We start from the raw sequence: 13,403 nt of genomic DNA on the forward strand, positions 1-13,403 counted from the left end.
AATGCATAGTGAAAATCAAAAGAAACAAAAATAAACATCAAATTGTGTACATTTACTTGGCATAAAAAATTATCTTGAAAAAGAGAAACAAATCACAAATTTTAATGCAAAGAAAAATAAAATATAGCTTACGCATTTGTTTGTTTAGGCACATCAATAAAATGTACAAACCAATTTCTCCGGTTAAGGTTCCTCTAGCTACCAAACATGTTCCAAATCATTTTGAAATTTGGTATCTGCAAATTTACAGCAAACTAATTGATACGTCTCCAACGTATCTATAAATTTTTATTGTTCCATGCTGTTATATTATCATTCTTGAATGTTTTACAATCGTTTTATAGTAACTTTATATCATTTTTTGGGACTAACCTATTGACATAGTGCCCAGTGTCAGTTGCTATTTTTTGCTTGTTTTTTACTTCGCAGAAAATCAATACCAAACGGAGTCCAAACGCACCGAAACTTTTTAGAGAATTTTTATGGGCCAGAAGACATAGGATGGGACAAAGAAGTACCAAAGGGGTGCCTCGAGGGGGGCACAACCCACCTGGGCGTGCCTGGGGGCCCAGGAGCCCTAGTGGGTTGTGCCCACCTCGGTGGCCTCCCCCACCGCCTCTTTGCTCTATAAATACCTCAATATTCCAAAAACCCTAGGAGAGTTGACGAAACACAATTCCAGCCGCCGCAAGTTCCAGAAATCACAGATCCAATCTAGACACCATCACGGAGGGGTTCATCATCCTTATTGGTGCCTCTCCAATGATGCGTGAGTAGTTAATTGTAGACCTACGGGTCCGTAGTTAGTAGCTAGATGGCTTCCCCTCTCTCTTTGATTCTCAATACAATGGTCTCTTGGAGATCTATTTGATATAACTCTTTTTGCGGTGTGTTTGTTGGGATCCGGTGAACTTTGAGTTTATGATCAGATCTATATTTTTATCCATGAAAGTTATTTAAGTCTTTTGATCTCTTATATGCATGATTACTTATAGCCTCATATTTCTTCTTCAAATCTTTAATTTAGTTAGGCCGACTAGATCGATTTTTCTTGCCATGGGAAGAGGTGCTCTGTGATGACTTCGATCTTATGGTGCTCAATCCCAGTGATAGAAGGGGAAATGACACGTATGTATCGTTGCCATTAAGGATAACAAGACCAGGTTTATTCCTATATGAGTAGATCTTGTCTACATCATGTCATTGTTCTTATTGCATTACTCCGTTTCTCCATGAACTTAATACACTAGATGCATACTGGATAGTGGTCGATGTGTGCAATAATAGTAGTAGATGCAGGCATGAGTCGGTCTACTAATCTTGGATGATGCCTATATAATGATCATTGTCTAGATATCGTCATGATTATTTAAAGTTCTATCAATTGCCCAACAGTAATTTGTTTACCCACTGTATGCCATTTTTTCTCGAGAGAAGCCACTAGTGAAATCTACAGCCCCAGGGTCTCTTTTTTATCATATTTGCCTTCGAGATCTATTTTTATTTGTTTTTATTTTTAGATCTATTAATCCAAAAACAGAGGAAGAACTATGAGCAGAGGAAGCATAGGGATCAGATCTAGCAAGAAACTACATGAACCCTATCTCGGCACATGAAGCGAAGAACACAAAAAGCAAGATAAACTAAGATAGAGAGGGTCAACAAGACAAGAATACCTGAAAAAAGATGAGATGCAGCAAAGGCAATCCTACAGCAACCAAACCCCCGATTGGAAAGTCCTGCAAACACCATAGATAACCATAGAAAAGCACCTAGGTAAGCAGATCTAGCCGAGAAGCAGATAGCACAAGAAGATGTATGAGCAGAGGAAGCATAAGGAGGAGATCTAGCAACGAAATCCCCGAACCCTAAGCTCGGGACAGGAAGAGGAGAAGCCAGAGACTGAGGCGGAGAGGGGGGGGGAGTGGCTGACAACCACGAGGGGGGGGAGGATAAGACGAGAAGAGCGGCGACGGTCTGCGTTCCACCGAAATGGGACGGGCTGCTTAACGGGCGCGCACAACGGACGTCACCCGCGCACCGCACGAGCCCAGCAACAACCAGATCGACTGACCCAAACTACGGCTCAATCGACGCTAGCTAGCCCAAATGAATAGGACAAAGCACTCCAGGAAAAAAACGCACGCATCTCAAATCACGATCCAACGGACCAGAAACCGACTGACGTAAAAGTCAAAACTCAGCTGACTGAAAAGTAGCTAAATTGTTTATTTTTTGTTCAACACACATGGCAAATTAGTCTACCATGGCAATCATTTTTTTCGCCACGTTTTTTCTGTTGAAGTTCCCATCATCCCATTTTGAATATCTGTTTGTAAATTTATATATTAGAGGATGGCAGTTTCCAAAATTGTAATATCACATTGGTTTTATACACATTCACAACATGAAAAACTGTAATTTTCTGTACTTTGTTCCCTTTTCTTGTTCTTTTTTGTTTCTGGCATCTTCCTCCAAAAATAACTTTTTTAACTGGGCATGTAGGCCAAATAGGTGGTCGCGTTGGGCTCCTGGAGCGAACGCTCCACAGGACTGAATTCGTTCGCTGCGAGTTTCCTCGCAGACCGAACCTTTCGTTCGGGACGGGAGTGTCCCAGACCGAACGATCGGCCATTATCGACGTCATAAATTTTTCTACCCTTTTCTATCTTTTCTTTTGAAATTCCTTTTCTATCTATACTATTTGAACGCGCGTGATGGTTTTTAGGTTCCCTGAGTATCCTGCGTTATGCACTTCTCCACCAGGCGTGTATCTTTGGGTTAGTCGCTTAGAGATCGATAGACCATGTTTCTGATACCCCGGATTCTATATATCCGGTAGGTTGTTGTTTGCGCGATTTGTATCCATCATCAGGCAACAGCCGGCTATATATACACGCCGAACTAGATTCGTAAGTACTCGTATACGTATAGTATACCTATTCATCACCGCGATTCGCCGATTTGCCTTTTTTGCTTTCGGAGGAAGGTAGTTGTCGCCGTACGTAGATCGCAAAGTAAGGACCAGCTAGCGGAGGAGATCGAAGATGGCTAGCTTTCAGGTGGCCGACGCGTCGGAGTATCTGGCCATCACCGGCTGGGGCATCGACGACGTCAAGCTCGCCAAGAAGGCGTGGGTTTTTGTGGGGCATCTCGCCGGTGAACTATGAGTTCGAGGTGCACGCCATGAGCGCCGAGAAGCTGCCCTTCATACTCCCCGCGGTCTTCACCATCGGCCCCAAGATCACAGCTGCCGGGGGCGAGGAGTCGGACAGGAAGGACCTTGAGGCGCAGCTCCTCCTGTACGCCAAGCTCATCGCGCCGCTGCACAGCTCGAGGAGCCACGTCCCGGAGCTCGTCAAGGGGATCATCGAGGGCGAGACCCGCGTGCTCGCCGCGGAGCTCACCATGGAGGAGATCTTCAAGGGCACCAAGACCTTCAAGGAGAAGGTGTTCAACCGGGTGCAGCTGGAGCTCAACCAGTTCGGCCTCATCATCTACAACGCCAACGTGAAGCAGCTGGTGGACGTGCCGGGGCACGAGTACTTCTCCTACCTCGGCCAGAAGACGCAGCAGGACGCGGCGAACCAGGCCAAGGTGGACGTGGCGGAGGCCCGGATGAAGGGAGAGGTGGGAGCCAAGGAGAGGGAGGGGCTGACGCGGCAGAACGCGGCAAAGGTGGACGCCGAGACCAAGGTGCTGTCGGTGCGGCAGCAGGGCCAGGGGCTCAAGGAGGAGGCCAAGGTCAAGGCCGAGGTGCAGGTGTTCGAGAATGAAAGGGCGGCGGAGATCGCCGCGGCCAAGGCCGAGCTTGCCATGAAAAAGGCCGGGTGGGACAAGCAGGCCAAGGTGGCCGAGGTCGAGGCGGCCAAGGCCGTCGCCATCCGCGAGGCCGAGCTCCAGATGGAGGTCGAGCGCAAGAACGCCATGCGCCAGACCGAGAAGCTCAAGGCCGAGCAGCTCAGCAAGGCAACCGTGCACTACGATACACAGGCAAGTAACTAACCTACATGTATACATATAGTATATTACGTAGTCGCATGCATGCATGCATGCATATACAGGTTCCGTTGATTTTTACGTGTGTGTGTTTTATCATTATGACTTGTGCTTGTAGGTTCAAGAATCAAATGCGCAACTCTATAGCAGGCAGAAGGCGGCGGAGGCAAAGCTGTTTGAGCAGATGAGGGTGGCGGAGGCGCGCAAGGCGCAGGCCGACGCGCACTTCTTCGAGCAGAAGATGGCCGAGGACGCCAAGCTCTACGCCAAGCAGAAGGAGGCAGAGTCCGTGGGCTTGGTGGGCAAGGCCAAGACGGAGTACGTGGCGTCCATGCTCCAGGCGCTCGGTGGCAACTACCACGCGCTCAGGGACTACCTCATGATCGACGGCGGCGTGTACGCCGAGATGGCGCGCATCAACGCCGGCGCGGTCAACGGCATGCAGCCCAAGATCAGCATCTGGAGCAACGGCGGTGGCGCGGACGGTGCCGGGAACGCGGCCGGAGAGGCCGCAGCTGGCAGCGCGCTGCAGCAGGTGGCCGGGGTGTACAAGATGCTGCCGCCGCTTCTGTCCACGGTGCACGAGCAGACCGGGACGCTGCCGCCGGCGTGGATGGGTGCACTGCCCAAGGACGATGCTGCTACCAACTGATCGTCCTAGTGCGCGCGTTCGAATTTCGTTTGTTCGGCGTTGTCCCAATATTACTTAGTTTTTTTTCTTTAAATGAATATTACTTAGTTAAGATTGTTATTTCCGACAGACACATTATATATTTCTTGTAGCAGATTTCCTATTCAGAAGTTGCCGAGAACAAATATTACTCTTAGGTCGATCAACTTTACAACTACCATGAACTTTTGAGTTGCACAAAAGGTTGTTTATATGTTTGTGTGTTTTTCTTACTGTACGGTACTGCTAATTATCATTAATCCCCTCCCCCACCCCCTACACATAACTAAGAGCATCTTCAGCGGCCGCGCGAAACGACGCGCGCGGTAAATGCAGCCTTTAGCACGTGCGGGGCGTTTTGCCGCGCTCCAGCGGCGGCGGGAAAACCACGCGTGCAAGAACCGCTTGCGCGCGCGTGAAAAGGCGCCAGCTCGCGCGCCATTTTTTGCGCACCGCTTCCGGCACGCTTATAAAGTGCGGCGCGCGCCACGTGCCTCTTCACGCCTCCTCTTCTTCTCTTCCTCTCTCTCTCTCTCTGCCACGCGCCGCTCCAGCGTCCCGCCACCGACGCGCCGCCATGCCGCCGCGCCGCCGAGCAGTGTCCGGCTACCGCGGCGTCCGCCTGCGCCCCAACGGCGGCTACTACACGGAGATACGCTCCAGCGATCTCCGACTCGGCCTCGGCACGTACGGGACGGCGCGCGAGGCCGGCCGCGCGTACGACACGGCGGCGTGGCTTCTAGGCCGGCCGCGCGGCCAGATGAACTTCCAGGATGTCTACACGCTCCAGCAAGCGCTCGACCGTGCCCCGCCGCCGCGTTTGAACACGCCACAAGACCGTGCGGAGCACGCCGAGCGGCAGCGCCACCTCCTCGTCGCCCAGGAGGACGAGCGGGTCATGGCGGAGTGGCGCCACCGCCACCCGGAGGACGTCGCCTACGAGCAGGCCTACTGGGCAAGGCGTCGCGAGGAGGACACGCGAAGGCGCCGCGAGGCGCGGTTGGACAGGCGTCGGCGCAAGGCGTTGGCGAACGCGCAGTCCGATCTTGTTGCAGCAGTTGGGCAGTCGTTCTTCACGCCAAACGATGATCGGTGGTTGAACATCTGGCCGGATACCTCGGACGACACCGCCGAGGAGGATAATGGTGATGATAGTGATGATAGCGACTTAGAGTAGTTTTTATGCAATCTATCTCGTTTTTTATCGTTTGTCGTTTTTAATTATTATGCAATCTATGTTTTGGATGTAAAATATCTTTGTATAAATATATGCAATCTATCTATTTTCCAATGCCAACATTTAGTCTAGAATAAGCGCGCGCTGCTTTTTTTGCGCGCTGCATTTTAGCGCGGCTGCTGGAGCGGGCGCAGCGCGCCGCGCCAAACCAGTCGATGCGCGCGCGGCATATGTGTTTTTTGCGCGCGGCGCGACCGGCGCCTGTTGGAGATGCTCTAAGGGCATCTCTTGTCGAAGCCCAAAACTTAACACCCAAAAAACCGTGAGTTTTTTTTTTTTGAGAAAATTTTCAATCTATTCATCTTCAATCATATGGCAGTACAACGAATACCAGAAATAACAGAAGTTACATCCTGATCCGTAGACCACCTAACGACGACTACAAGCACTAAAGCAAGCCCAAGGCGCGCCGCCGTCATCACCCCTCCATCGCCGGAGTCGGGCACAACTTGTTGTAGTAGATAGTCGGAAAGTCATGCTGTCAGGCCCCGTAGGACCAGCGCACCAGAACAACAACAACCGCAGATGAAGAATAACGTATATCAGAAAGATCCAATCCAAAGACACACGAACGTAAACGAACAACGACGAGATCCGAGCAAATCCACCAAAGATAGATCCGTCGGAGCCACACCTCCACACGCCCACCAACGGTGCTAGACGCACTACCGGAACAGGGGCTAGGCGGGGAGACTTTTATTCCATCTTCAGGGAGCCGTCGTCGTCTCGTCTTCCTGAGCAGGACACAAACCATAACAAAACTGAAAGAAATGACTAAAAGCGGAGCCCTCCTACCGGCCCTTGCCGAGATCCACCGCGCCCCATGGCCCTAGGGCCACCGGAGAGGAGGCGGACCTGCGGCAGTGCCGGCGGGAGGCAAAAACCATAGCTTTTTTGGAGAAGGAGGAGGCGGCGGCTAGAAAGACTTCCATCTATATCGTTAGGGTTTCGCTCGTTATATAACAACCCAAATCGATAAGAGACTACATTCTAACCGATACCCAAAGCTTAATTCCAATTAAACTACTTTCCAATGCCGTGTTAATTCAAACCTTGGTGTAAACAATGCACCTTTTTTTATAAAAATGTGCAGTTCCCTCGACATTCCGGAACCTCGCCCGAAAAGGTTCAACCTCATATTTATTCCTTCTCCTTACTCAACTATTCTGGCAAGGCCATGTTGAAGTCATTTTCGTCTTCCTCCTCCTCGGGTGATAATAAAAAATGCTAGATGCACGGGATTACTACGAGCATTCACCGGACCCTCCCAACTAATCAAACTGGCCCCCTCTTGATTTTCAGCTGGGTGGGGCCCATCCCTCCCCATTAATCCAATCATGATTTGCTACTTCAAACCTACCCTGTAATAAGCCCGTGAAGGTCCGTTGATGTAGCATTTCTTGGCGATTATTCACCGAATAACTCTTGAACAAGCATGCTCATCTATCAACACCCCCCCCCCCACACACACACACACACTTGGTTAGAAATATGCACATAAAAGGGGAAGTAGAAGAAATTTGCCTCGTCGTCCATTTGTCAAATAGAATGCAAACATGGGAGAGGAGGACACACGGGGGCAAGCTGGGTGAATTGTCCAACTACACAGTCTCTGGGAGAGAGCTTGGGTAAGATGTCCGAAGGCACGCGCATCAACCGTTGCCCTTGCTAGCTACCTCGGGTGTGACACGATAACTCGTGGCTGCTTGGCTCGGGAGGCGGCGATGGCCGATGGCAGAGTCGATGTGGTTGCAAACAAGCCAGGGTCAAGCATGGTTGCTGACATCCGATTCCCTGGTGGTGGGACGATGACATGGTGGCGGGAAGGAGATGGGTCATTTCTCGGAGGCAGCTTGGACATAGCTTGGCATTGAGAGAGGTAGGCAACAGTGTCGTGGGCTCGGCAGAGGTTTCCGTGCCACCGGACTCCCGGATATGATGAGGATGGGCTTGGTGGCGAAGGGGCGGGGTAGTCGGCGAGTGGCTGGAGGGGGCATGGAGACGGGAATCACTGTGGCGATTGCAACCAGAAATGTCCTCTCGCCGAATTCGGACCGATTGGGGTGGGTTTGGGGCTTTGTCGACTTGCCCCTATCTTTTGCGAAGGGGACTTTTTTGGGGTTTGGCCTCATAACTTTTTTTACTTAAAGGTCTTTTGGAGATGAGTTAGACATACTTAAATCCTAAGAAATGGTAGTGTTTTTTCAAAGTTTAGGACTTTTTAGCGAGATGCTCCAAGTTACACTATGTTTGGCTTGTTCTTGTACACATTGGCCTATTGGGAGAGTGCAAGTTGGTAGTAATATGTCCGTAATTTCTGAAATCCACCTTCCCTTTTCTTCCTTGTTGTTTCATCTAGAGAGTGGATTTTGTCTAATGCATGGGAGGTCCCGTACATGGATTAGTCCATTGATTGTTCTGGGTGGGCCCTGTCATGCAATTTTTGGCGGTGATGGCATGCTCCACCCATCTAACCTCCCATGCTTTTATTTTAGCTTTTAAATTTGAATCTATTGTATCTTTTGAATTAAAGGTCCAATGTATGTTTCATTTGCATGTTTGTGTTACTTGTGATGAGGGCTTTCAAATAAGACCACTCTTGAATACATTTTGACGAGTTTTAAAATTTTACAAATTTCAAATACTAAAACTTGAAACTCAAACCTTAAACCCAAACCCAAGCCCTAAACCCTAAACCCTAAACAGTGAACTCTAAACCCTCAAAGGGAATGAAACTTGGTAAAATTAAATATTATGGCTATCATGTTTTAATATTTGGAACTTAGTACAATTTTAGAAGTTGTAGAAATGTATTCAAGAGGGGTCTTGTTCGAAAGTTCTCATCGCAAAGAACACAAATATGCAAACGAAGCTTAATTTGAACTTTCGGTTCAAAAGATAAAATAGATTCAAATTTGAAAGCTAAGATAAAAAAACATGGGTGGAGCATATGTAGTATTGCCCTATCTCCACCGTTGAATCACGAAAATGAAATTACCAAAATAGTTAGATTGTACTGTAAAAGGACTCAAATGATAAGATGTGTGCATGCATTCAAAAGATAAACCATGTGACTCTTCCTGTTTTTGATATTCAAATGGTTGTTATTATTTGAGAGGAGATTGCAGGCGGCAATTGATCAAAAGAAATCAATCGATTGCCAAAGTGTCAACTAGCATATCTGTATATAATCAAGTGTTGAGATATAAGTGGACACTCCCAATTCTGAAATAACAAAGATATATAGGAGTAGTTGTTGTGCATGCATGTGGGCTAGAAAGAAGCGGCAAATCCTTATTAAGCAGCTGCTGGTTTGATCATGTTGATGAACTCGTCCCTGAGTTGCCTCCGCAGGATCTTGCCGGAAACCGACTTGGGGATGGCGTCCACGAGGTGCAGCATCCGGAGCTTCTTGTACGAGGCCACGCGCGACGCCACGTACGCCATGATGTCTGCCTCGCTCTCCGCCGCGCCACTCCGCCGCACCACGCACGATACCGGGATCTCACCAGCCTCCTCGTCCGGCAGTCTGCAACAAATGACACACGAGCTCAATGACATGTTTTTGCCGAAGCAGACGTAGATGCATGGCTACTCACCCGAAGACGGCTGCATCTTCGACGGAAGGATGGGACAGGAGTATGGCCTCCAGCTCCGCAGGAGCAACCTGAAAACCCTTGTACTTGATGAGCTCCTTGATCCGGTCGACGATGAAGACGTCGCCGTCGTCGTCGATGTAGCCGATGTCCCCGGTGTGCAGCCAGCCCTTGGCGTCGATGGTGCGCTCCGTCTCCTCTTTCTTCCTGTAGTAGCCCTGCATCACGCACTGGCTCCGGACGCACAGCTCCCCCGGCGTGTTCTTTGCCAGGGACCGCCCGGTGTCGGGGTCCACGAACTTCACCTCCAGGTTGGGCAGGATGAATCCCACCGAGTTCCTCTTGGCGATGTGCCCCTTCTCCGGGTCGTCGCCGGCGTGCGTCAGCGTGATGCAGCTGTGCTCGGTCAGCCCGTACGCCTCCTCCACCTGCACGCCGGGGAACTTCCTCTGGAAGGCCGCCAGGAGGTCCGGTGCGAGCGGCGCCGCCGCGGTCATCACGGACTTGAGGGCCAGTCCGGATAGGTCGAACTCGTCGGCGATGGGGTTCTTGACCATGGCCAGCATCACCGGCGGCACCAAGGGCGCGAACATCACCCGGTGCGCAACCAGCGCGCCCAGGAACGTCCGCAGGTCGAACCGGTCCATCACCACCACCGTGCCCTTGTGCCGCAGAGTCGCGCAGCAGATGCCGGTGATGCCGTAGATGTGGAAGAACGGCATGAGCCCCAGCGTCACCACCTGCCCCAGCAGCTCCGTCCCGACGGCGAACATCGACGAGCAGAGGTTGGACACCAGGTTGCGGTGGCTCAGCATCACGCCTTTGGAGACCCCGGTTGTGCCGGACGAGTACGGCAGCGCGCACAGGTCGGACTGCTGCACCGGTTCCAGCGGAACCACCGGCGGACCGGTGCGGTCCGCCGCGGCGAGGAGCTCGTCCCAGCTTATCGCGCCGGCCATGAGCCCCTGTTCGCCGATACCGATGACCGGCACGCCCACGTCCTTCACCTTGTCGTAAGCGACCTCGTTGGCGACCACAAGCCTGGCCTCGGAGTCCTCCACCTGTTTCCTGATCTCGGCGGCGAGGGAGCGGGGGTTCACGCCGGAGAAGACCGCCCCGGCGGCCATCACACCGAGGGACACCACGGGGTAGACGGCGAGGTTCGGGAGCGCGACCACCACGACGTGGCCCTTCCGGATGCCCACGGATCGCAGAGCCCTGGCGAACCGCGCGACGTCACGGGCCACCTCGCCGTAGGTGTAGGACCGGCCGCCGGGAGCGGCCTCCACAAGGGCGACCTTGTCGGCGTAGGCCTCTGCGCCCGCCAGCACGAAGTCCGGCACGGTGACGCCATCCGGCACGGCCACTGGCGGGAACCTGCTCCGAAAGATGTGCTCCTGCTCCCCCTCCTCCTCCATGACGGCGATGGCCGCGTCACCCATGCTGCGCTGGCGGTTGTGAGAGGCTTGGTGGGCGGTGGTGAGTTGGAAGGCTGCGGCTTTGCTTGAATTTGTAGAGATGAGGGGTTTTGAGGAGGAGTGGCGAGAGGAAGACGAGGGCATGCTCGTGGCGGTGACACAGTTCTTGTGTGTTGCCAAGACAAGTGGTATGTAGGTAAGGTTTGGTTGAGTCATGGCCTTTTGGCTTACAAAGAGTGTGTCCAATCCAGTCCATTATCATCATGCATATGGAAGCACACAAGAACCTTCACTCTGGGATTTATTTGTGTTAAACTTCTTTGACTTTAAATCTCTCTGTATAAGAGCGGCCCTAGAGTTTGTACATGCATACGGTGTGTGCGTTGAGTTTTTTTATTAAAAAAACATTCCTCTAAATTTTATTGATCTCCAAAAATTCTTATTTGGACGTCCGAACTGAGGTGCATGAAATGGATTTGGTATGGGAAATGTTTGACAACGAAGCGTCGGCAGAACTTTGCGCCGGATACGTGCGTGACGTGTGATTCCCTTTCGATCAAGGGCTTTTTATTAGGCTGGTCATAGTGGAGAGTAACTTAGACTAGTAACATGTATATGTTACTAGTCAATGTTACTACCTTCATAGTGGGTAGTATCATATATGTGGTAACATAGATGTCTTCATTTATTGCTTTGTAGACTCATTTTGCATTGGGAAGCGCTATGTGATGGTAACATATTATGTTACTCTATTTGCCTCTCTCTTCATTAACTAATTGCCACCTCATCACTTTTGCTTGTGTGGCATCTAAGTTACTACCTATGTTACTCCCACTATGACCAGCCTTACGCCAGGTCACTCGTCCACACGACCCCACCCGCGTGCAGTTAGCTTCTTATCAAGCTCTCAACCGTTCTTCTTTCTCCTGCAGCTTTTTCTCTCTCTCCATGTGCGCTTGAGGCATGTACCCTACAAAGCACATCGCCTAGAGCAGATCCCACCTCAAGGCGATACCCTCTTTTGATACCCTCTATTGCTACAATCGGCCGACTTTTTTCCCTCGAACTGATACCCTCTTTTGCTACAATCGGCCGACTTTTTTGTAGATGAAAAAGGCTTCAACCAGGTACTGAGAAAAAAAGGTGAAACCGTTGACAAAAAAAGCTTCAGCTATAGATGCAAAAGCTTCAACCAGGACACCGTGCAACCAAAAAAGCTTCAACCGTTGATAGAGAAAGCTTATGTAAAAGCTTCAACCAAGACACTGTGCAACGAAAAAATCTGCAACTGTTGACAAAAAAAAGCTTTAATTGTAGATGCAAAAAGCTTCAACTGGCGATAGAAAAAAGCTTCATGGAGGCTCGCGCTTCCGTGAAAGCTGCAATGGCCCAACGAACTGCTACATGAGCGAATTTTTATTTGTAAATTTATACTAGAAAATATGCTGGAAACACATAGCGATTTTGCTTCCATAGTTTTTTCATTTTTTGTTGTCAGCTTTTTGTACAATGCTTCATATGTTTTTTGTTGTTGTAAAAGTACTGAAATTATGCTACAAACATATGGTTTTTTTGTTTTGATTTGTGTTTTTTTGGTTTTTGTTGTGGAGTTTTGCTGCAATGCTACATACAAATAGAGTTTAAAAATAAGTGCAGATTCTCTGTGTACAATTTTAAATGAAACTATTGTGTGCAGATAGTTTGGAGAAGTCACATCATCATTTGGATGATCTCCTCCCACGTGACAGCATGCAACCCCACGGCATGGCGCTGATGCACATGGGGCAAGCAATTTCCGTGCAGTATAGGTGGACCACCAGCGCAGAGAAGAGAAAAGAAACGACCTGCATGGACGATCAGACGAATTAAAATAGTCGAATCATATGGCGTACCCGCGACCGGCCGAAACTTTGGGCCAGTGCGCCGGCGCCTATCATTCGCCATTTGGTATTCCCTAGCAGCAAATTCCGTTGTTTGGTTGGACAAGAAATTCCTGCTTGCCCTCGCTCGAAAAAAACCCTTATGGAAACAAAAGCTAAATTCGGCCTCATATTCGCTCGCATGTAAAGTTCCCTTGCACGGTATGGAGCCCTCCCGCTCCGATTTTCACTGAAATGCTCTCTTCCCGCAAAACAAACCCCTCCGCTAGCCTTACCCCTGGCGTCCACGAGAAAAAAGGAAGATGAAGCGAACAAAGGCGGTGACTCGGCGACGACTACAAGGGAGCTCAGTGGCCACCACAAGGTCCGACTCGTCCCCACCTCCTCCCTCCTCTTTCACATCCCTGTCACCAGTCCCTGGTCGCGAATCTCGGCGACTGGTACCTCTCAAACGTATCTATAATTTTTTATTGTTAAATGCTATTATGTTATCATTTTCATATACTTTTTATAGCAATTTTTTGACTAACTTGTTAATTTAGTGCCAAGTGTCAGTTCTTGTTTTCTACTTGTTTTTGGTTTCACAGGATATCAATATCTACA

The 13,403-nt window shown here is 50.0% G+C and overlaps 1 protein-coding gene and 1 pseudogene across 1 annotated transcript; one reads left to right on the forward strand and one right to left on the reverse strand.

Annotated features, from left to right (window-relative positions):
* The first annotated feature begins 2,821 nt into the window (after positions 1–2,821).
* Positions 2,822–4,779, forward strand: LOC123185396 (flotillin-like protein 2; annotated as a pseudogene).
* A 4,284-nt stretch (positions 4,780–9,063) lies between these two features.
* LOC123188959 (4-coumarate--CoA ligase-like 9) lies at positions 9,064–11,147 on the reverse strand. The gene is made up of 2 exons (XM_044601253.1): positions 9,506–11,147; positions 9,064–9,435 (listed from the first exon to the last, which is right to left on the reverse strand). The coding sequence occupies exons 1-2, from the start codon at positions 11,134–11,136 to the stop codon at positions 9,204–9,206; spliced, it is 1,863 nt and encodes a 620-aa protein (XP_044457188.1). The 5' UTR covers positions 11,137–11,147; the 3' UTR covers positions 9,064–9,203.
* Between the last annotated feature and the right edge of the window lie 2,256 nt (positions 11,148–13,403).

The sequence above is a fragment of the Triticum aestivum genome, chromosome 2A (assembly GCF_018294505.1).
Source record: "Triticum aestivum cultivar Chinese Spring chromosome 2A, IWGSC CS RefSeq v2.1, whole genome shotgun sequence".
Classification (NCBI taxonomy): Eukaryota; Viridiplantae; Streptophyta; class Magnoliopsida; order Poales; family Poaceae; genus Triticum; species Triticum aestivum.

Bases quoted from the DNA above. Each gene is read 5' to 3' on its own strand.
- LOC123188959 (XM_044601253.1), bottom strand. From the start codon at position 11,136: ATGACTCAACCAAACCTTACCTACATACCACTTGTCTTGGCAACACAC. The intron at 9,436-9,505 runs GTGAGTAGCCAT...CATTTGTTGCAG, and splicing joins GAAGATGCAGCCGTCTTCGG to ACTGCCGGACGAGGAGGCTG.